Source organism: Notolabrus celidotus, chromosome 20, assembly GCF_009762535.1.
Source record: "Notolabrus celidotus isolate fNotCel1 chromosome 20, fNotCel1.pri, whole genome shotgun sequence".
Taxonomy (NCBI): domain Eukaryota; kingdom Metazoa; phylum Chordata; class Actinopteri; order Labriformes; family Labridae; genus Notolabrus; species Notolabrus celidotus.
In genome coordinates, this window is record NC_048291.1 from 25,839,073 (window position 1) to 25,862,984 (window position 23,912).

Genomic DNA, 23,912 nt, shown 5'->3' on the forward strand with positions numbered 1-23,912 from the left:
CTGTCTTTGGTTGTATGTCCTTAGACATCTGCAGAAAGAGGCTGCAGATGTTTTATCAGTCTGTGGTGGCAAGTGTGTTATTCTATGCTGCAGTCTGCTGGGGAAGCAGTATAAAACACAAGGATGTGAGACAACTGGACAAAACTAGTAAAAAAAGAGCTGGCAGTGTGATTGGAACCAGGTTGGACTCACTGGAGGCTGTGGTGGAGAGATGCACACAGAAGAAGCTAGAGACCATTCTAAATTACACAGATCATCCACTTCACATCTTCTTTGTGGACCAGAGAAACAGCGGCAGTGGACGGCCCATCTCTCTGCGCTGCAGAACTGAGAGATGCAGAAAATCATTCATCCCTGCAGCCATTAGGCTTCATAACTCTCTAGCCAATGGGAGATGAGCTAACAGACAACTGAATTACTTGTTTTATGTGATTTTTATAATTTGTATTTGCCAGACACCTGAATTTCCTCCTTTGGGATGAATAAAGTACATTCTATTCTATTCTATTCTATTCTATTCTTTTTCAATTAGTGTGGTACGAGAAGAATACACTCCCCCCCTAAAAACATATTTAAATCCAAAGCTGACAGTTTGGTGAGAAAATATGATGCGAAAGTACTTTAACTTCCCCTTTTTTTAACCTTCAACTTCTGTCCTTAAAGATACGTTTGAAACCATAGTGTTAAAAACAAATAAGGAGATATTTTCCTTCTGTCCACTAGAGGGAGTAGTGGCGAAATCATTTGAATCAACGACGCCACGAAGAAGAACTACTTCCGTTATGGAAAAGCTTCAAGATGGTGAATCGTTCAGCATTTCTACGTTAATAATGCCAGTGATAATGATAGATTTGTCACAAATATTTACAAAAGCTTGACAAAACACAACAGAAGCTTAAATATTAGAGCTAAAAACTGCCAAATTGTACAATTTCCTTCCCCAATTCGCGTTAAATCAATCAATACGACTTTTATTCTGAAAAGTCGGACCGGATGTTGACATGCAACTACTGCTAGCTTACTTTGGTAACTCCAGGAGACTCAGTTTTGTTGCAAATTGAACAATAAAAGTTTACAATATGGGGAGATATAAATGTGCATACAACTGCGAAAGCTCCAGCGATTCAGATTTAAAGTTCTTTAAGTAAGTGTGGACATTTGTTTGGAATAATCAGAGTGTTGCTTGAGGAATAACGATACACAGGTTAACTATGCTAACATAAACATTAGCATGGTCTCATCACCCTGTTGTTGATATCCATCTTCTGTTTAATGTACTCATATTACTTTATCATTCTGCACTAGATTTGTTGCTCATATTAGTTCATTTAATATAGAAAATGTTCTGTATTTTTAAGGTGCTCTGCTTCAGTTTTCGTCTTTTTAAATGCTTTGTCTGTCTCCACAGGTTTCCTCTGTATAACCCCCGAAAACTGAAGAAATGGCTCAACAACATGAAGTGGGACGACTGGACTCCGACCCGCTTCTCTGTGCTGTGCAGCAATCACTTTGAAGAGCAGTACATCGACAGGACAGGGAAAAGTGTGACACTCAAAGACAATGCAATCCCCACCATATTTAATTCTTCTGATGCCACACAGAAAACTAAGGTAGTAAATAAAGCTGTGGAAGTAAAGTGCTGTTTTGACAGTTCTCTCTAATAAATATATCACATGCTCTCTTCTCTCCTTCCTCCTGATGTAGACTTCTGCTAACACAAGAAGTAAACAAAACAAGGTGAGAGCGTACTGTGTTAAATCCAACTGTGAAACATGTGATTAAGGAGTGACAACCAAAACCAAACCTCTGAAATCAAAATGTGTTGTTTCTCTTGTTTGTGATTTTAGCCACCTGCCGTCAAAGCCACACAGATGATCTCAACACAGTCACAAACAACCGATACATCCACAGCAAATCCCAGCATCCAGAACGAAGAGTCCAGCCTGACAGAGGAGCCTTCAGGGTATGTTAACATGGACAGGGAACACACCACTGTTTCATTCTACTTATCTGATTCTAAAGCTTAAATTAAGCACTGAAAGAAGAGACATTTCCTTGTTACACACAAAAAAGACAGCCTAAACATGTGGATAGGTTTCTGGAACTATAACAGACCATAAACTAAAAGATGCATGACAACACTAAGGATTGTTGTGTTCCCTCATGAACAAAAATAAATACTGATGTCTTAAAAGTACCCCACAGCAGTATGAATGGTAACCTTATTTTCATTTATGGTGATTTAATATTTGTGGACACGCTCCAGCAAATGATGGGGTCATCAAATCCCAGTTATATTATCATGTGTTTATCATGTGAAGCAGAAAGAAGCAGCTATTTGTTGCACTTTAAAAGTTGTAATTAGAAAATATTTGTCATTTTATATTTTAGAAATCTAATATATGGATTCTGAAAGCATTTAATGTCTCTCCTAAATTAATTCAGCTGTAGATTGAATCGCTTTTATTACCCTTTAATGTTTTTACTTACTCTCACAAGCATTTCAGAGTTGTTATTGATATTAAAGCTGCAATGAGGATTTTTTAACTAGTTTGAAACAGACTTGAATTAATAGTGATACCTCTTTATGCATAAAGCATCAGCAACACGATTGACTGTTTCATCGTGGTTATTTCTGAGGTCTGACTCTGGAACCCTCACAGGAGCTTTAAAATACATGAAGTGTTTTTATGATCCTCTGCAATATGACTGTGTTAACACTGAATGTGCTCCTTTAATTTTTAATGTGTTCATCTTTTTATTTTGATGTCAGGGTCACAGAGCAGAGTGAGACTGAAAGATGGAGGATTATAGTTGATGAAGGACTGTCGACGATCGAGTCATTTCCACATTTCTTCCACGGGGATTATTGTGTTCCACAGGTAGATTTTGAAATACATTTTAAACACTTAATGTTAAAAAGGAGTAAATAGTAGATGAATACTTACCTGGGATTTCATATCTGGAAGCCTATTGTTGTGACGTGTTCACTTTTATCTTATGTGCACAAGTTATTCAATGTGTGTAGAAGATATCAGCTTGTGCACACATGCTTTTAGCTTCTGTTCATGATAGTTATCTTGTGTGAACAAGTTTGATATTTGGCTGTTGATTCTTAAGTGTTATTTTATCTTAATGTCCATGTTGTTATTCCTCACATGCACCAGCGGGACATTCAGTGGGCTCCAGATTACAATGTAAGTGTGAGTAATCCTGTTGGTTTGAAATGATAATAAACTGTAAATTATAATCTGACTTTTATCATCTTTACTTGTGTTGTGATTAAATACCTAAATGTTATTTCCACAGGCAGAATGCAGAGATCCTGAAAAGCTGATAGAGGTGAGTTTCAACACACTTCACTTCAAACAGTCTGATACTCCTCAGACTGTCACCACGTTCACTCTGTGTTTCTTCTTGACGTACCGTTGTGATGTCAGGTGACAGAGCCGTGGCAGTGGCTCGGTCTGGATGTCAGAGGACCCTTACCTGAGACACTGAACGGACACAGATACATGTTGACTTTGACAGACTACTACTCTAAGTGGGTCGAAGCTCTGCCCATGGACGCTCTCCTCCCTGAACATGTGGCCAAGCACATCACGGAAATCATAGACCACTTTGGATTCCCGCTCAGGGTCCTCTCCAGACTGCCGCAGGACATGGTTCAGAAAGTAAGTGAGATGATTAAGTGCTCACATGTTTATGTGAAAATGAATTCCTCCTAATTACCAGTTTTTAACAAGTTAGTCCAATAATTACATTGCCTATTGTGTCTTTAAGAGTGAGTGTCTGACAAAGATCGACTGGATTCATCCTCTTTTTAGATTAACTCCGAACTGAAAGAACAGCTGAAGGTCACTGCTTCTCTTGTCATCCATCATCAGCAGACGGGCTCAGCTGATCTGATCACAGAGCAGCTGATCGACAGGTCTGTCCCTCTGTGGCTTCTTGAATAGTTTCACAGCTCTGATATTTAAAGTCATCTGCAACATCTTACATCCAGCTGATACGACTTTTCTTGTCCTGCTCTTCAAAAGAATGGTCAATGAGCTCGTAGAGGAGCACACACCTGACTGGGACGTCTACCTGCCTGCAAAAGTCTTCAGCCTGTGCTTCACAGAGCACTCGCAGACGAAGGAGAGACCGTTCTCCGTGCTCTGCTGTAAGGAACTGGAGCCGATCAAATCTCCCAGAGGACTGGATGTAAGTGTAGAGTTTGAACATTTAAGTTATATTGTGTTTAAACTTTATGTTGACTCATTGTTCTCGACTCTTCTCTTCACAGTGTGCAGATTCCAAGATCCAAGAGAGCGCTTTCGTGGTGAGATGGAGCGGGGTCATTTAGTGAGTTGAGTTTTCAGTTTTTTAAGGAAAAACAAAAGCAACATTTGGGATTTTTTTTGTACTAACTGCAATGTTCAACCTTTCTTTAACAGATCAGGAGTTCCTCTGACTTTGTCGTGGATTGTCAAGGACAAGAGCTAAAATTTGACTCTACATCACAGTGAGAGCCAGGATTACCAACATGAGGACACTGTTGTCAGGACACATGGCGGATAAAAGTCCTCAGCCTTTACTTCTCCCAGTGACTCAACTCATTTTCAGCCTGTTGAATTAAAAGTCATTTTAACCCAAGTTTCAACTCTTTACAAATGCATTTTCAGTATTGTGGTTTTTTTTTTAAAGATAACATTGTCCCACAATAAACTGTCTCTGTTTACATTTCCAGACTAAGCCCCCTGACAATCCAACTACTGCACTTGGGAATTAGGAAATGTGAGGCTGCTGCATCTGAATGTTTTAGCTGTTTCAAGCCTTTAAAATGTAAAACACATCATTAAACAAGAATGTAATAAAACTGATTTGATGCAATAACAGAACAGAACAACTCCTGTGATATCAATCAGTTGCTTTTAAAAGAAGTCATCTGTTATCTATATGAAGGATTTGAGCTGTTAATCAGATTTGATCAAGTTTTTGCTACTTTTTAAAGTTTCAAATGTACGGAAGAGGATTAGGGACATTGAAAAAGAAAAGGTACATTTAAAAAAAATTATTATTATTCTGACTTTTTTCTCAGAACAATAATAATAGTAATAATAAAACATTGGACCTTAATTATTTTTTTTAAATGTCCCTAATCCTCTTCTGTACAAACGCACTCTCACTGAGAATCTGTGCTGTGGGAAATAAACAAAGAAAGACTGTTGTGGCAGCTGGTATTTTATCACCTCCTCTGACACCTGTCATGCAGTTTACAACCTGTTAACAACTGGCCTGACACCTACTCAAAAGGCTGAACCCGAAGTTCCAGCACTAAAAAACATGCAATACACATGCCATGGTACCATGGTAGTAATTTTAAATATATCTTTGCTCCCTTTTTAATTTTCTCCTATCCTACATGTGTTTAAATGGGTTAAAATTTGAAAATAGTACTGCCAAAAACAGTTTGATTCTAAGAAATAATTGCCTGTAAATATCCAGTCCAAGTTTGTTGTCATTCTGAGCTTGATTTACAGAGACATGTGAAAAAGCAGATTTCCTTCATTATTTTCCTTTTTTTTGTAAGATTTAAAACGTCAAAACACATTCATTATGCACATATTCTTGTACAATAATCCCAATATGGTGTGTTTTGTTTTACCCATAATATTGCATATATTAACATTTAAAATGTATAAATAAATGTTGAGTTCTCCACTGAAGGTGTCAGTGCTGCCCCCTGCTGGTGGAGTGTGGAGCTGCATGTGCGGCTGTGTGAAGCTGCTGTGAGCTCTCAGTTGTCGCTGTGCAGTGGAGGCGTTTTTTTCTCTGTGTGCAACCAACCGCAAGAAATGGTGAGTGAGGAAAACAGATCCAGCTCAGAATATAACAGCCTGTCGACTAACCAGATCTGTGTTTAGTGTTTCTCTGACTCCCTCTGTGAGACGTGTGTTGACAGAAGCTGAAAGAAGCTTGTCATTAAAAATCTAACAGCTTGAGTCTTTGTTTAGCTAACCTCCTGCTAGCGTGTGTTAGCTTCCAAACACACTCGCTGCTGCTGTGTTGATTTGTGGTTATTGTGTTAGACTGAGAAGGGACAGAATCATCTAAACACAGAGGCTGAGATACAGCGTTTCAGTTTTTGATCGGTGACAACTCAACCAGAAAACTTTGCTTCTGCTCAAATGTGAGCTAGCCGTGAAGAAGCTAGCTAGCTAAAGTTGCCAGTGGCAGTTTGTTTCTGCCGTTGGTGTAATTTGTGACAAAGCTTCTTTAATAATGACACGTTAACATCCTGAATTCAGGCAGACACGTTAAAACTACAAACAGATGTATTCTAAACATGAATAATCAAGTAATGGAAGAAGCTACATTAGCTGGCTTTATGCTAGCTCATCATGACGCTACAGCAGCTGCCGCACTGAGGATCTTTAAACTCCTGCTGCAGAGAGAGAGAGAGAGCGAGCGAGCAGGGACTTTATGGAGAACATTTCTTACACATACAATACTTCCCTAACCTCAAAGCACTGTCACTGACTCACAGCTGAGCTCTGTGGAGTTCTCTGAGCACATAAACAATGTGTGATTTACTGTAAATCCTGTCAGCAGCATGTTTACTAAAGGCTCCACCTGAAACTTAATCTGCCATGATTCAGGATCCACGTTCAGTGAGGGTTAATACCATTAAGAGGACTTCCCTCACAGCAGTATCCTGCAGTGTTAGGACATATTTACCATATTTGTTATATATTTACATATTAAAACATGGGTGTAGCCTTTGCTTTAGGCCAGGGGTGTTAAACTCATGTCAGTTCAGGGGCCACAAACAGCCCAAGGTTGATCTGAAGTGGGCCGGACCAGTAAAATCAGAACATTATAACCTATAAATAACAACAACTCTAAATGTTTGCTTTGTGTTAGTGCAAAAAAAGTACAAGTACATTCTGAAAGTGTTCACATTTAATGAACCATCTTTCTACATAAACAGCTGTTGTATTTTTCACCATGATGAGTCTCATAGTGGGGCTGAATAATTGAGTCTTTAAGCCCTGAAACCTGCTGTGAACACACCAAACACACAGGTTACCCATTCACCTGACACCGAATGTAATGTTTACTGCAAAAGAACAGATAGATTATAATAATGAAGAAGGTAAACTTAATTATTTTGGACCCCTCAGCTCCAGCAGCAACAGTTTGCTTGCTGGACAGTGTTGTATGCAGGGCTGTAGTGCTAGTGTTGTAGTTAGTGGATCATCTTATAGTGCTCTAAAAAGTCTTTATGAATCTCAACCAGAATATGCAAACAGCAAGTCATCTACTTTCTCACTTTGAGGAAAAAAGTCCCCAAAAAAAAGTGACATTCATAGTCAGCACTATGATTTTATGCGACCCTCAGAGGACAAATCTGACATCCCTGCTTTAGATGCTTTTATCTGAGTTCCTCCAACAATAATTATATTTTGTGTGGAGCTTTAACCAAGATATGACTTTAGTAGTTAGATCCTGAATCACACAACAAAGAGCTTTAGATCCTCAATATCTTTGAAGTAACATAAAATGTACATTAAAGTTGAAGCATGTCTTACTTCAGGTTTTTTTCTAGCTTTGGTAGAATCTTATTAAACCACCACAACTTAAATATTGTATTTCATGATATTTTAAATATCAGCATGAATATGTAAAATAACTAAGTATCCTTGGTAAGAACATTCCTGTAAGACTCAAGTGTCTAATTTCCTCTCTTTTCCCTGTGTTCTGATCTCACCTAGGATGTGTTTCTAATGATCAGACGTCACAAGACGACCATCTTTACTGATGCCAAAGAGTCCACCACAGTCTATGAACTGAAGCGCATTGTGGAAGGTATTCTAAAGAGGCCACCAGAAGATCAGAGGCTTTATAAGGTAAATCAAATAAGGAAACATCTGTCAGATTTTAATATTCTCTGTTGGGAGAGTTCTGGGAAAACATTGTGTAATTTAGGGGGGGGGGGGGGGGGGTGGGGGGGGAATTTATAGGGGAAGTTCACTAGTCTATCTATGAAACAAGAAGGTAGTGGATCATGTACAATAAGTAACAGCTTCTTTGTTTAGCAGCTTTTTACACTCACTTAAACTGTGATTTGAGCTGAAACAGAATAATTCACATAAGTGTAGGGACTTCTTTCTAGGAGGGTTTTAAAGAGTTTACAGTTGGAGCTTCAACGAGTTAGATATCAGATTTACAAGCCAGCATAAAGTTTAAATTTAATCGCAGATTAAGACGAGCAAATTGAAGACATCATCTTGGACTCGAAAAATATATAATGTGTCTTCATTGTCGTCTTTACTTAACATTTGATCTACCAAAATATCAGTAATGGAAATAATCTCTATCTCAGATCAATAAGCAGGACCAAAGCACGGTTTCAGTGGATTTAAATTCACTTGGATGTTGGTAGAGTTTGTGGTTGACTTCACTTTGATGATGAAAGGTAAACAGACCGGGCGTATTGTTTCATCCATGAGACATTTGTCATTTTATTTACCACTGTGTTTATTTTACCATAATATATGCATTTACTAATGTTGCAACTTGAATTGTTCAATCACTGAATCCCTTGCAGACTGTTATGAACACATATGTACATCTTTAACTTATTTGTTACTGACACACAGTAAATGTAATGAATGAACAGCTGATCTTGCCCTACATTAATGTTTCATGAATATCTCCTCCAGGATGACGTGATGCTTAACGACCAACAAACTCTTGGAAATTGTGGTTTCACAAATCAAACAGCCCGACCTCAGGCCCCTGCCACCGTGGGATTAGCTTTCCGTCTGAGTGGTGGGTTCTTCACTCTTTATTCACCATATGTGTTGATCTGGAGTCGCTCTTGTTTTCTCTGATGAACTTACTTTGGGTTAACTCTCTCTCTCTCTCTCTCTCTCTCTCTCTCTCTCTCTCTCTCTCTCTCTCTCTGCCTTCTCTCTCTCTCTCTCTGCCTTCTCTCTCTGCCTTCTCTCTCTCTCTCTCTGCCTTCTCTCTCTCTCTCTGTGTTGTCCCAGATGATTCTTTCGAGCAGCTGAGGCTTGAGCCCTTCTCCACTCCCCCAGAGCTCCCTGACGTCATGAAGCCCCAGGACTCGGGCAGCACAGCCAACGAGCAGGCTGTTCAGTGAGGGAGGGGGCAGGGACAGGAGAGGGACACGCAGGCGGCGGGGGGGTTCGGAGGGAGGATGCACGGGGGGGAAGGGAGGGGTTGACTTTTTTTGGGAAGCGATGCCTCAGCGGGTGAGTTTTGCCTTGCCGACGACAGACCCTCAGCTGAGCATAAACAATTACAAACACTGATTCCCCTTGTTGTAAATTTGAGGGCAGTGCTTCAAAGTGGCTTCAAAGTTTGTCCTGAAATTGGTGACCGATGCTAGAAAAATGATAATTTCACACAAGACCCTTCAGAGATACCTGACGGACCTGTCACAACACTGTCAGTCGTCCATGGGGCTGGTGAAGGCTGAACATTAAGAGCTGTACCTCATATTTAATTAATTCTAGTCTTTTCGGGGGGTAAGGTTACGCTGCCTTACTTATGTTTTTTATTTTGCTGGCTTGAACGTGGGAGTTGATAAGGTGTGACATTTTTAGGCTTTTATGTTTGTGTGTTACTTAATTAAACTATTACTAGGATTTAACATGTTTTTGGTCCTCGGCCTGAATATGTGTTGCGACAATAGCTAGGATTTCGTGAATTTCTAAGTTACTATCTGTATTTCAAAAACTTTTGAACAATATGAATCTGACAATAAATTAGATTCAAATGTTGGCAGAAGATGCGGCATTGAGATGAACATTTCTTGATATTTTACTTATCAGTAGTTGTAGTTTTCATACTGTAGCTGCTCACAGAAGTTACTGAGACTGAACGCACTCAGTCGTGGGTAACTACCACACATAATGCTGGCGTGGACCTGGTGTTCAAAATACACTGATTCACAGGTAATCCAAAAATGAACTGATAATATAAGAATTATTGATTTATTTTTCTTTTTTCTACCTTATTAGCAAAGCAGAGGACTACACAACCCTCCTCTCCAGTGTTGGATTGTAGCCCATGACATTTTGGAGGTGTTGAAGAGCAGTAAACTAAAACATTTTAAGTTAAATAAGTAGTATGTCATGTGATGACTTGTTTCTGTGTGTGTGAGTAACGGGCTGCACTCTCCATAATCCCACATTCATTGCTCTTATACGTTTAGTTCATGCTGCAACTGTGTTGTATTATACACCATGAATACCTTGATGCACATTCTTTTCCTAAAATTAAAGCTACATTAAGAGTAAACTCCTCAAGTATCCAATTCTATAACACTGGTTCTCACTATCAGTGAAGATATGATTTCAATAGTAAAGTCCTTTTAATCATAACCAGAAAGTATATCCTGACCTGGGGGTGTTGAATGAGAAAGTTGACATAGATGCATTTTGAGGCTGTTAAACAGTGGGACATGATCAAAGTTGCACTTGTAACTGATTTAACATTAAAACAACTGTTTTTCACCAAGGTGCACTGTGCTGTTTTTTATAACCTATTGCCTTTGTTTTCAGGGGTGAACACTTAAGTGTTTTTTGCATGTCTGGAGGAACATGCTTTGTGTTTGAAGAGCGTTTCTGAAGGCTTCACAGTCACTATAACAAGAGAGGTGAATACAGCCTCAAGAAAAGTGTTTTTTACCTTTACTTGCATTCTTTTGGTATCAAAATAAAACATGTCAAGTTGATATTGGAGGAAGCAGTGACTTATTCCATCTGAGTGAGAACTTTTTTAGGATTATCATTTAAACAAAGTACATACTCCCTTTGCTTTTGAGTCTTCAGTGAGGAACTGCCCCTCCACTAACCCAGTGACTACAGCTCATCTGACCTCAGCTTTTCTGCACCCTGCTCCCACGGGAATGTTAAAGTGGTGAGCAATTTTGAGTAGGTTCACCTTTCTACAAGTGTGACTGGCCTCCCATGATGGGTTTTCAACAAACAACAACTGAAATACCATGTTGTGGTGCAGCTATCAGCGTATTCCACAATACAATAAATTATCAATACAGAAAAGAAAGTGATTCAGATCCCGGACGAGGTGTAGAGAAGTGAGTTGTAATTTGCACTTTTAATTACCAGCAAGTGCAAAAGGCATCAACATATGTGAGTAATTCAATTCAAACTACAAATATTGACCTATAAGTCTGATTTTTTTTAAACCAGTAGAAGTAACATGATCAATCAGTTTGTTAGCTATGATATTAAAGTGTTAAATGCCAACCAAAATAAACTATGAACTCAATTTTAGATTTTGAAATGGCTTGTTTCATTAAAAATATCATTTAAAATCCTGAGGCACGCTCAAATAGAGACTAATAGATGTATTATAATGACAAGAGATAGCCCCAACATAATTGCATTATAAAATTGCAGAGTTGACCCACGCAGGTAATATCAATCCAGGACAAAATAATGTTGATCACAGTCAATAAAAGGAAACTTCATCGTTTTAGTATTTGTTTTGTTAAAGCTACAGTGTGTAGAAAGGGGAATATACAACAGTGTTGCTCAAGCCTCTGGAAAAGAAGCTCCTGTTATGCTCAAGTATGATCCTTCCTTTATGAAGTATAACAAAATGTGCATGGTGTAGAGTTTGTTCATTCTGTGCAGAGCAAGATGGCGACCTCCATGGAAGAGCTGCCAATATCATTACCCGAACCCCCTCCATCCACCACATCACTCCTGTGCTCCAACAGCTCCACTGGCTCCCTGTTCAGTTCCGTATTCAATTCAAAGTCCTCCTGTTAACACTCAAGACCATCCACAACCTCGCCCCCCCCCCATATCTGTCCGACCTCCTCCATGTTCCCACTCCCTCCCGCTCCCTCAGATCCTCTTCCTCCACACACCTGTCTGTCCCCTCCGCCCGTCTCACCACTATGGGGAGCCGAGCATTCAGCCGCTCTGCTCCCCGTCTCTGGAACTCATTACCACCTCAACTCAGAAACACATTCTTTCCCCTCATTTCAAATCTCAACTCAAAACACTTCTGTTTAAAACCGCCTACTCCGGCTGACTACAATTGCACTGTCACTTTTATTGTTTCTATTTTTTTTCTTACCACTTTGTTAGTTTATATTGTTTTCATTTTGACTTTGATTTTGTTTCCTTTAAAGCTGCTGTGAGGAACTTTTGTTTTATATCGATTCTGGTGCCCCCTTGTGGACAAAGTAATACCTCTTATTTCTTGTCCTAAACATGCAAAAGCAGTGTTTTCAACAAAAACCTCATCCTGTTGTGTTCAACAGTCAACTTTATCAGGCAATGTGATTACTTTCCATGAAAACAGTCAAATAAAGGCTGTTTCTGAAGCGAGATGTCCATCATCTGGTCTGAAACCTACCCCCTCAAGGTGGTTTCAGGCATTAAAAATGACAACAGAGAAGGTGTCAGTGTTGCTGCTGATGGTCTTGTTTGCTATTGAAGGCCATAAAGAGGCATCAGTATCATTTTCAGTCTGTTTCTCAGCCAGTTCAAAACTCCTCACAGAGCCTTTAATGTAAATTCGTGTATGTATATATATATACATATATATCTGTGCGGTGTCCTTGAGTGCAGAGAAAGGCGCCTTTAAATAAAATGTATTATTATTATTATTATTATAAGGGGTCCATCTGCTGTGTAGATATAAAAGGCTCATTCAAAGTTAACAAATACATAAGTATACATCATTGAAACATACTTATGACTTATGAATATTATATTCAATTTCTATCTGTTCTGCTAAATTCTACACACTGTACCTTTAAAGGTTACGAAGGATGATAATAGTATTGACAGTAATAGATAATTCGACCAGAGGAAGCTTTAATCAAACATGCTTTGTTTTTGAAAAGTTGTTCTCGATATTCCGAGCTTTTTCACTGCCCATGAACGCAGCATGTTAGCCTAGCATTGTGCACACAGTAACTCATGATTCCTGTTGAAGCTTCATCTTACAGCTGGGCTAACTGTTCTACTTTATCAGTGAGGTAATGATGAGATGTTTTTGGTGAAGAACAAGAGAACCTAAAGGATAAACATGGACATCAGTGAGTCTGTGGTCTCCGCAGGCAGGGCCGTGTTGGACATAGTTGAGCGGGAGTGGCAGCCTCTGTCCCCGGCTGAGCTGGAGCAGAGACTGGACCAGGCTGTGGAAGACATCCTGGAGGCAGACCTGATGGGACAACTCAGAACTCAGCCTCCTACTACTATATACCTGCAGTTACAACAAAGTCAGGCTGATGTGCAACCTCAAGTTTTGCAGACGACAACAACATGTAGTTCTCAAGAGGAAGACGAGACAGGGGATCCTGGGGAGCCTCTGCAAACTTCAGACAGTGCTGCAGTCCAGGTACCAGACTGATTACTGAGGATGTCCTGAGACAGACTCAGTTTTTCTCAGTGATTAAATCAATGCACCTATGGATTCATCATTTAGCTCTATACTTATTGTTAGTTCACTCATACATCTCCATTCATAATATATAATATGTAGTATATAAAGTTAAGAATGGACTTCCACCCCCCTGAGACACTTCAGATCCGATATTAACATTTTATAGTCCTCCATTGAACAAGAAACATTAGTTTATGCTTTCCAACCTAAGATGCACACTATAACTTAAGTCAATTAAGATGTGACTTGTTATAAGGCTCCTTTCACATGATATTGTTCTGATTTTATTTAATTATTACTTTTATGAATTGTTTTGGCATCATTTTAATTTATTTTATTTTAATTAGATCTTATTCTTTTTTATTTATTTATATATTTATTTCAATTTTCTGGTATTTATTTGATTGCATTTAATTGATTGATCCTATTTAATTTTTTTATTTATTTTATCTTCTTTTTTAATTATTTATTTGACTTGATTTAATTGATTGATTTTATTTCAAATTATTATAATTCATTTTTATTTATTTCATCTTCTTTTTTTATTATTTATTTTTATATTTTATTTAAATTTTTCTAGTATTTTATTTTATTTGATTGATTGTTTTTGTTTTAATTGATTTTATTTCATTTTTCATATTTTTAATGGTATTAACTGATTTTATTTGATTGATTTTATTGGAATGCTTTTATTTTAATTTCATTTTTTTTCTAGTTTTTCATAGCACATTCCTCTATCTTGTTTTAGCCTTGTATCATTTTCTATGTTGCTGTTGTTTCTGCCTCAGTTGTTTTGTGAAGCACTTTGGGCCGCATGATTCACTGTATGAAAGGTGCTTTATAAATAAAAATGAGTTGAGTTGATTAATATGAATTGAACCAAAAATATCTGTTGAATCTTCTGACTGACTAAACAAGCTTCTGTAACATCAGTTTCTCATATTTCTTCTCTCATCAGCACATCGCAGACCTGCTTCAGAGCTCCAAATCCAGAACTCGAATGGCAGGACGGGCTTGTTTATCCCTTCCTCATACCATCATGCTGTCCCTCACTCTACTCTCCGAGCGCATCAGTTACCGCACCGTTTCCCACCGCTTCCACCTGGAGAAAGGAAACATCCACAGGATCTTCTTCTCCTTCTGTGAGCGCATCAACATGCTGGAAGAGACACTCATCACATGGCCGAGCGGTGAGTCGACTGCAATGTTCTTTGAAGATTTCTTGGTCTGATTGGTGTCTTCAAATGAGTGAATTAAAGAGTGTTTCTTCACTTTTCTCCAGGCCAGGAAGCAGGAGAGGCTCTTGTCCCTCTTTTCAGTCCAGAGAAGGAGCAGGAGGATCAAGACGTCCCTCTGGTGCTGGGAGTGTTGGGACACACCTGCATCCCTATCCGCCTCCCCTTCGGGAAGCGTGACGTGGAGAGCACAGCGCCTGAGGTGAAGAGGATGAAGACGGAGGCCCACGCTGACTCCTGGTTAAACCTTGAGCTCGTGTGTGATCACAATGGTCGCTTTTTAAACTGCAGAATCAGTAAAGAATCAGATGTGGACAGAGGCAGAGCTCTGAGAGACAAGCTTCAACAAAACCCTGATCTGTTACCTTCAGGCTCCTGCCTTGTTGCCAGATCTGAGTACCCGCTCTCTGCTCAGATTTTAACTCCATACTCAGGAAGTCTTGGACCAAGAGAGGAGCTCTTCAACAAGACACTGGAGGGACATTTTCACATCCTGGACCAGGCTGTTGCCAACCTTAAAGCCAGATTTCAGAGACTCAGATATCTGGATATTGGAAACTATGATCGAGCCAGAGCGGTTGTGCTGACGGCCTGCGTGTTGCACAATGTGTTTCTGGACATGGGACAGGTGGTTCAAGGAGAAGTTGAGAAAGAGGATTCTTTATTCAGTGAAGCGGAGCAGGAGATGGACGAGGAGGGTGTACAGAGACGTGATGCCATCTCTGATTTATTGTTTAAAAACTTTGATTGTGTTGGAACATAATGTGATGAAGACTTTAGGGAAATGTGTGTTCATGGATGTGAAGACACTGTTTTGAAATATAAAGGTTTATTTCAACTAGATATCTACTGTCTTGTCCTTTTGCATACAAAACACTCCACTATGAGAATTTTCAGGTTTCCCCAGTCTCTCCTGTTTTTAAAAATAACATGTTAAAAATTAAAATGCAGAAATCATTTGATCAGTTTTCAGGGTACTGTTTCAAAGAATCAACTAAAGTGAAGGCTGTTAGAATTTAATATCAAAAGGATGTTTGTTATGATCATGAAAACATTGCACGATCCTCTATTGTGGTACAAAAATAAACGATTACATTCATCTGGGCGTCGAAATGAAAGAGCATCTGTTCAGAGCCATGCTCTCACTCATAGTGCAAACAGGAGATACAAAAGTCATGTACAATGTGTCGGTCCTTGTTACAGTTTTCACTTCTTCTGAACTTTTCAGTTTGAAATAAGAACTTAAGAATTTAGCTCAACAGAATTCAGACTGGAAAAATAATAACCATAAAAGTGTGACAACATATCCAGTCTATAAATGTAACTAACAAACATGTTAAATGTCCTTTTCTTGTGCAGCATTATAAAAAAAGTCTTTGGTAAGAGGGGCTGACACATGGAAGTTCAGACCCTAATGTCCTTCTTTTGATGCCTCTGTGCTGCTGTTCTTCTGAGCCAGGCTTGAGATAGCCTGGGCCAAGTTGTTTATTGCATCTATCTTCCTCTCCTCCAGGGCTTTCTGCTGCGCCCACATGTTCATCTTCCTCTCCTGCAGCTCCATGTACAGCTGCAGGACATCCTGAGGAGGCCTGGGAGCGCAGGGAGCAGCTGTGACAGGAGGTGTAGGGAGAATAGGGGTGAACCTTTTACTCGCTATGGCTTTCCCCACTCTGGTGCCGCTGAGTTTGGCTCTTCTCTGGGCTTCGACTTCTTCCCTGCTCTTGCCCAGGACATCGTGCATGGCCTTGAAGAACTCCCAGTGGACACTGGCTGGCCCGAGTCTCTTGGCCCTCTCAGCGTTCCTCCTGTACGTTGCCAGTATGTTCCTCCACTTGAGATCACACTCGTACGCCTTCACAGACACATCAGAAACATCGGACTCTCTCAGTTTTGCGTTTACTTTTTCTGCCACCATCTCCCAAAGTTTCTTTTTCTTGCACACCGGCTGGTCGAACGCTTGGTCCATTTCAAGTCTGGTGTTGACAAGGTGCCATGTTGCCTGCAGGGTCCATATAAACTCTGGAGAAGAAAACAGAAGTGCAAACATTGTTTTTTTTTTATGAAAGTGACTTTGATCTGAATCTTACGGAAGAGGATTAGGGCCCCTGAAAAATATGAGGTCAAAATTGTTTTTTTAAATTATTATTCATAATTCTGACTTTAATCTCAGAATTCTGACTTTATTCTCAGAATAATAATTTAAAAAAAAAAATGTACCTTAATTTTTTTTTTCAGTGGCCCTAGTCCTCTTCCGTAGAATCTGCAATCAATTTTCAAAGATGATAATATTCAGAGACCCACTTGTCTCACTCTCATTTAACCTCAGCCTGCCATGTATTACCACATAACTTAATTTATGACTATGATGACTAGTGAAACTGCACACACACAAGGCCCTCCCATACACTCTAAATCGAGTCCTCCTCGCTTCATGCGATGGACCTGCTTCACTTCACAAACCTGCTTTGGTTTTATCCTCCTCCACACTGGACACCACCGTTTCCTTTCCTTCCACTTCTGCATTCTGAATCACAATAGTCTCGATGACCTCCATCATGTTGAATCATAAAAAACAAACCCAAACTTCTTGTTTTCCTTAGCGCTGTATCTATCGGGGAATTTAACAACCGTTCAGACGCAGCGCTGCGGCTTCTCGCATCGGATAAAACGATGACTATAACAACGGCGCGTTGCATTGTGGGAAATATAGTCCCATCACGTTGATACACACGGGCATTTGAGCTTCCTCGTGTACAAAGTGAACTACAATCCCTAAACGCTGCGACAGTTTTAATATAAGATGACATTTTTAGTTGTTATTGGAAATGTAGTTCATTAAGAAGAAGGGGGTGTTGATAGTGAGTGTGGCAGCAACGGATTCGAACTACAACTCCCAGAGTCTACGTCATGGCCCCTCCTCTTCACTCTCTGCTCCCTCCCTCCGTCGCCCCTGTTTTGTTGTTTGGCTAAAGATGGCGTTAGCGGCTATTACAGGCGATTGCATTTTGTTTCACCCAAATTATTCGATCAGTAGTAACAACACGTTGATCAACACGAGCTTTGATTCGTCCTTGAATGTGTGAAAGCAGGGTTTATTGAGAATAAGGCTCGTCCAGTGTGTGGTATTACGCTTGGTTGGCCTTCTCAAGCTGTAGGCCTGTTTTTCAGGGAGTGGACCGAAGCTGCTGGAACTCCATCTCCCATCAGCGCGTGCGGCGTCAGGTGGTACGACTTCTCTTCTAAATGGTATCTGTAGTTTTTTCACCACAACAGGAAGTTAAATTTTTGTTGGAAACTTAAAAAAAATGTGAAAGAAACTGAAAATTCACAAGCTAGGTAGTGTTTTAAAGAACCAGGAAGTGTGAGTGTTTGACTGTAAACACACAGTGATGCTTCACAGTGTGTGTGACACCTGTCTACACTGAGAGGAACACACTTAGACTACTGAACTAGTACCTGCAAGATGTCTGTGTCACCTGTTCAGAGTGACTTGAAGCAATCTCGAGGATCCCCATCATCTCCAGAGTCCTCTCTGACCTGGTGCTTGGCTCACCTCCCCAAACCCAAATCAGGGTCTGATCTTCAAGGGCATGGGAAGTCTGACTCTGGTGGTGGCAAAGACATTGAGAAGAGGTCCAGAGTCACTCAGTGGAGAGCCCTGGTTGCTATTAGGACACAGCACATCAAAGGTGATAAGACTGGCATTGCCAGATTTAGGACTCAAGGTGGTCTCCCTCCCCTGTTGGACCTTCTCAAAGACCCGGAGTGCTCCAAGAAAACGCTGGACCTGGCTCTCAGCATCCTGGCAAACTGTTGCACAGAGCTGCAGACACGGATCGAGGTGAGAACTACAGGATTTTTTTTTTTTTTTAACTTGCATCTTTATTTGGAGTGGACAGGTAGATACAACAGTATAGCAACATTAGTAAAAGTAAAAACAAAAGTCCTTCCAGTTTTGTTTGTTTTGAGTCCAGAAAAACCACAACAACCGCCATCCTGGAATCCTGGAGTCCATTTATAGTGTCCACACTTCTCTGATCACTTACATTTCCCAGCAATTGTGAAAAAGAAACAATAATAGTGGATACACAATGACCTCTTATGGACAGCCCTGACAATTTGCTCGGGAAAAACTCTGCCAGATAAGGCTCATTTATTCACTTAATTAAAGATGGAACAGTTTACATGGAACTATGAACAAGAACCAGGGTGGTCACCTGCCGCTGCTGTCAAAAAAATGGTCAATAACCACAAATGAAATGGTTAAATTACAAAACATTGTTACCAGTGAGATCAAACAAAATCTGCTCTTTTTGGGGGTAACAAATAGAATCCAGTTGTTCCAAATTTGGTCAACTGTGTCCATTTGGATTCTTAATTGACAGGTCAATTATTCCATCCTAAATATCTCAAGAGTTATTCCAATCCAATCATCCAGGGAAGGCTGAATCAGGCTTAACCATCTCATTGTAATTGTTTTCTTACTTGCCACCAAGAGTAATTATAGCAGCTTTATCTGAGAACTACAGGATTTACTGAAAACCTACAGAACAGTATTTTTACTAAACCACCCATTCTGAATGCTAACATTGAAAACATCTTCCTCTTACAGATCCGTAAGCATGACGGGATAAGCATCATAGGTAAGTAGTTATTCACATTCTTATAAGGACATAATTCTTAGAATAAACACTTTGTATTCTCACAATGTATGATGGGTAATCTTTAAAAAAAAACCTCTGACTGTTTCAGTGGACATTCTGAAGAGAAATGTGGCGCTGGTGACCGTCCAGAACAGAGCGGCCCGGGCTTTAGGAAACTTGGCCATGGATCCTGAGAGTGCTGCACTCATCCACTCAGCCGGTACGTCTGAAACGCCGGCCTGTCTCAAAACAACATTTGTCTAATAGCTGGCAGATTGGCAGCTGGTTCAAATTGTACAGTGAAAGGAGCAGATGATTGAAGTAGTTGTATTTATTTAGTTGATTACCTGAATGTTAGTCAAATGGTAGTCATTTTTCTTTCTTTGTTTTGCAGGTAGTGTTCCCCTCCTCCTCCTCTGTGTATCTCTGTCCTCTGGCCCTTCATCCCCCACGGCTGCTCCACCCAAAGAACCCTGTCCCAAACTGGAGTGTGCTCAGTCAGCTGCCCGAGCCCTCCTCTACCTCTCAGATACGCCCTCTAACCGCCTGTCACTGCTTACCCAAGGGACCTTCTCTTCCCTCGCCCCTCTTATTGCACCAGAATACCCCCAGGGTTTGAGGCGAGTGGCGCTCAGGACCCTCCACGAGCTGACCAGAGGCTGTGGCGTCGAATGTGCCAGGGCGGTGTCCCGCTCAGGAGTCCTTTCCCAGCTTGGCTTCATGGTCTCCGAAGAGCCTGATAAACCTTTTGAGGAGCTGGCACTGAAAACCCTGGCTAACATGTGTACCCAAGGCTGCCTGAGGCCCCTCGTGGGGTCACTGGGGGTCATTCAGAAGTTCACAGAGGAGGTCAAAAAGGACCCACTTAAGTCTGGAGTCTTCTTCAAGGTGCTGTGCTTGTGCTGCAAGGAGGCGGTTAACCGTGCCAAGGTGAAGGAGAGTGGTGGATTAGAGGTGCTGGTCAGCTTCCTGTCTGCCCATCAGAGTCATCCCCTCTCCCGACTCGCCATCCTGGCCTGTGTGGACTTTGTGTTTGATGAATCTGCTATGGAGCAGCTGCAAGAGTTAGGGCTGGTCCCTCTTCTTGTTGCACGGCTAGTTGAGCTTAGCAGAGGTGAGGAACAATCTGCTGAGAAGATGGATGTTAACCTCTCCTCCAGCATGTCTCCAACGGAGCTCCTCCCCTCGTCCTGTCTGGAGTCTTTTGACTTCCCTCCTCCTGAGGGCTACAAGAAGGAAGAAGCTGCTAAAGAGCAAGGTCTGTGTTCATCAAGCTTTTTGAGTCTCAGGTCCTGGTTGATGTCTGAGGGACTGATCTCCTCAGAGGGAGACCTTCTGGACTCCCCTGGTGGTGAAGGGGAATGGGGGAATCTTCAGATCTCTGCGTCTTCATCCCCTCAAACTTCCTCCCCAAACGCTGATCTCCTTTCCTCTCTTAAGAATGTACCTTCCTCCAGTCCTGCTGCCTCCTCCGTTCCTAAAAAAGTGTCATCTTCAGCCAAACCAGCTCCTTTAAGTCCTCAACCTTGCAGTGCCCCAACACCACCACCACAGCCCAGTTCCTCCACCATCTCCTCTCCCACTAAAATAACTCCAACACCAGTTTCTCCGTCAAAGTTCTCCTCCCCTCACAGGAGGAGGCAGCGTGCTCAGTCTGCAACAAGTCTGACTAAGTTCAACCTGGATACCCCTCCTCCTGCGTCCCTCACTCAGGCTTACCAGCACCCTTACCACCCTGAACCCTGGACCCCAGAGTCGCCCATCCTCCTGCTGCTGTCCCGCTTCTCCCACGCCACCGACCCAAGCGCTGCTTTGGTCAGCTCGGGCGCCATGTCCGGCTTGCTCTGCTACCTCACCCGGCACCAGGACCCCAGCAGCAGGTGCCTCCGAATGCTCTGCCGCCTTAGCTGCAACCCAAACTGTTTGCAGGCGCTGGTCCGGACCGGCTCGGTTGCACTGATTCATCACCAGCTCTGCCAAAGAGAGAGAGGATCAGAGGGAGAGGAGAGGCAGACGAGCAGAGTGAAAGCCAAAGTCAGACAACTTGGTAAGACGCAGAGATTTGAGTCACCTTATTATTTAAGTACAGCTGTGAAGTCAAATGTGTTAACACTGCATTAAAATGAGTAGTGAGGTCATTGTTGGGTAAATTGTTAATCTTTCTGACTTGGTGTTTATCATACTCATTGTGATTCAGGCTCTTATCTGACTGTCAAACATGAACCCTAATATAACACAGTGTTGGATATTTTTATTGTTTATGTAATAACAAGAATTGATGAATCTTCATGAACTGTCTCTGCAGGTGTTGCTCTTCTCAATAATCTGCGTGTCCAGTGTGAGTCTGGATTTGGGTCTGGGGTTCTGGCCCATGTGATGCTGTCAGGCTCTGAGTCAGACAAGATGAACTGTGCGCTGTCTCTGCCGTTGATTAACAGGTGAGTGGAGTTTAATGGGTATTCCTTTATTCAGATCTGCCACTAACGCAGCAGCAACTCTTCCTGGGGTCCACATAAAACAAACATAACATACAAAATATACATGAAATACAAGAACAGAAAAAGCTATGTATGTAAGGGTATGTGTAATGACTTCTGTAGCTTTAAGGGTTTAGTTAAAATCATTATTTTTAAATTTTGTTTATTGATTGTTTTTGTTTTTTGCTAACAGCAACAAGTCCCTGTTGAAGAAACTTCTTCTGGACAGCGGCGGTCTGCTCTTGGCTCTACAGCCGCTCTGTTATGATGAACATGATGAGGATGAAGAGCACCCGGCTGAATGTGGCAAGCTGCCTTCTGATTGGTTGAGTTCACCACATTTAGGCCTGACTTCTCAGCTCCACTCGCTCTACTTCTCCCTCCTGATCGGATGTCTGTCCACCCTGATGAGTGGCACCAAAATTGAACTTGACAAAAAACACATAAGTCCAGTTACACCTGTCAGTAACAGTGACAGAGATTCACCCCCTCCCTCCAAAAAACCTCGCCTGGCTCACACCTGTCCTTACGGAGGCTCGAACTTTGACCTCCTCTTGCTGCTAGATGACGGGACTCAGGTCCCTGCAAGCAGAGAGGCTGTAGCCGGGGCCGAGGGAACAGACAGGGTCGGGTCTGAGTACTTCAGGGCTCTGTTGAGAGGTGGATTTGGAGAAGCTCAGGGTAATGCAAAGGGTCCCATTTGCATTAAAGATGTCAGTGCAGGAATGCTGCTACCTGTGCTGCATTACCTGCATGGATGTCGCCTTAGCAAGGACACAGAAACAAGGGAAGGAGAGAAAGGAGAAAGGTGTCAGGTTTTGGACACAATAGTCCGAGAAGGTTTGGGGATCTCCCAAAAAGAGACACATGACCGATCAGCTGAAGACTTTGCTTTTGAGAAAAGATCTTTCGGTGAGATGATGATGGGTGCGTGCAGATTTTTGGTGACTGAGCTGCAGAGAGAGCTGGAGGATCTGTGTGTGTCTCTCCTCCTGTCCTGTTCCACCACAGCTTCTAGTAGAGCTGCAGCAGTTCTCAAAGAGGAAAACACTGAAAAACCTGCTTCCAAAACAGACCAAGACTGCCTCGAGTCTGCTGAGGAGGAGAACCTGGCAAATCGAACATCTGAGTTGGAGTTGACTGGTTGTGAAGTGCAATCTGAAAATCAAACAGGACAGGGGGAGAAACTAAACAGCTCAACACATCAGACAGAGAATCAAACGTCTTCATCTGTAGGCCATAAGACAATCAAAACTGTGTCTACATCGAGTGTCTGTTCATCGGCTGCAAACAAATCACCCGTTCAAGAGAAGCCCGGGTTAGAACCAAAGAACTTGATGAAAAGTTCAGTGCAGCTGTCCAAACCAGCAGCTCAGGACTCCACTTCCTCTTCAGCAGCCAGTACAAGAGGTGAGGCCCTGGCTGCCCTCCTCCCCCAGCTGTACTGGTTTTCCCAGCGGTACAGCTACCCAGCACTGGGTCGGGCCTGCCTGTCTCTACTGCTCGGCTGTCAGGACTGTCCTCGGCCTTTCTTGTCCTCCACCCTCACTGGAGATTGCCTTCGCCGGCTTGCCAGAGAGTCTGACTGTACACAGAGTCTGAAAAAGGACCTGTTATATCTGGCCACAGCTGCTCTGAGCTGAGCGAGGAGGGATGAAGGCACGAGTTCGGAGAGCACAGATTTAGTGTCCTCTGGAAAAGTTGCAACATCAGCACGATTACCTCAAAAACAGGCTGCATGAATTTCATCAGCAAACTACTTTAGACTCTTTTTTTTCAAAGACTGGAAGCATACATTTCTCTTAAGTTTTCATGTACCCTGATATGAACTGTAGCCTGTCCCAGTATGACTTAATGTATCACTTACTTTTGTCCAATCAGCTTTTGATTACATGTGTCATGTAATTTTTTTTCTTTATTAGGGAACCCGAGCAAATGTCTGCGACGCATTTGACAAATGTCATTGAACTGGGAGTACTGGAGGGCTGGTTGTTTATTTTGTACATAGAGATGATATGAATAAGCAGATATACTGTGTATAGACAGATTCAAACTGTCACATATTCATTTATGCCACTAAATATATTGCTGAAAACTTCTTGGCTTCGTTT

General features: G+C 41.5%; 5 protein-coding genes across 6 annotated transcripts; 4 read left to right on the top strand and 1 right to left on the bottom strand.

Annotated features, from left to right (window-relative positions):
- Positions 1-794: 794 nt before the first annotated feature.
- Positions 795-4,883, top strand: zgc:153292 (uncharacterized protein LOC100003014 homolog). Of its 2 annotated transcripts, XR_004635283.1 has the most exons (13): positions 795-1,144; positions 1,409-1,610; positions 1,705-1,737; positions 1,848-1,963; positions 2,774-2,882; positions 3,168-3,197; positions 3,310-3,342; positions 3,441-3,674; positions 3,828-3,931; positions 4,041-4,206; positions 4,289-4,347; positions 4,440-4,623; positions 4,733-4,883. XR_004635283.1 is itself a non-coding variant. In XM_034712231.1 (12 exons), coding segments are annotated over exons 1-12 (1,152 nt in total). In that variant the 5' UTR covers positions 795-1,079; the 3' UTR covers positions 4,441-4,883. The 2 variants fall into 2 exon arrangements, 1 of the variants encoding a protein (XP_034568122.1); XM_034712231.1 differs by having other exon boundaries at positions 4,440-4,883.
- Positions 4,884-5,711: 828 nt separating this feature from the next.
- Positions 5,712-10,532, top strand: elob (elongin B). Its single transcript, XM_034711661.1, has 4 exons — positions 5,712-5,843; positions 7,761-7,895; positions 8,712-8,820; positions 9,042-10,532. The coding sequence occupies exons 1-4, from the start codon at positions 5,841-5,843 to the stop codon at positions 9,152-9,154; spliced, it is 360 nt and encodes a 119-aa protein (XP_034567552.1). The 5' UTR covers positions 5,712-5,840; the 3' UTR covers positions 9,155-10,532.
- A 2,383-nt stretch (positions 10,533-12,915) lies between these two features.
- LOC117831985 lies at positions 12,916-15,524 on the top strand. Its single transcript, XM_034710917.1, has 3 exons — positions 12,916-13,401; positions 14,405-14,636; positions 14,729-15,524. The coding sequence occupies exons 1-3, from the start codon at positions 13,090-13,092 to the stop codon at positions 15,442-15,444; spliced, it is 1,260 nt and encodes a 419-aa protein (XP_034566808.1). The 5' UTR covers positions 12,916-13,089; the 3' UTR covers positions 15,445-15,524.
- Positions 15,525-15,681: 157 nt separating this feature from the next.
- Positions 15,682-17,453, bottom strand: si:dkey-66i24.7. The gene is made up of 2 exons (XM_034710918.1): positions 17,142-17,453; positions 15,682-16,700 (listed from the first exon to the last, which is right to left on the bottom strand). The coding sequence occupies exons 1-2, from the start codon at positions 17,236-17,238 to the stop codon at positions 16,093-16,095; spliced, it is 705 nt and encodes a 234-aa protein (XP_034566809.1). The 5' UTR covers positions 17,239-17,453; the 3' UTR covers positions 15,682-16,092.
- Positions 17,454-17,605: 152 nt separating this feature from the next.
- Positions 17,606-23,899, top strand: armc5 (armadillo repeat containing 5). The gene is made up of 6 exons (XM_034710916.1): positions 17,606-18,522; positions 19,294-19,324; positions 19,434-19,544; positions 19,719-21,371; positions 21,630-21,762; positions 21,995-23,899. Exons 1-6 carry the CDS (start codon positions 18,145-18,147, stop codon positions 23,442-23,444), a joined length of 3,756 nt encoding a protein of 1,251 aa, XP_034566807.1. The 5' UTR covers positions 17,606-18,144; the 3' UTR covers positions 23,445-23,899.
- The last annotated feature ends 13 nt before the right edge of the window (positions 23,900-23,912 follow it).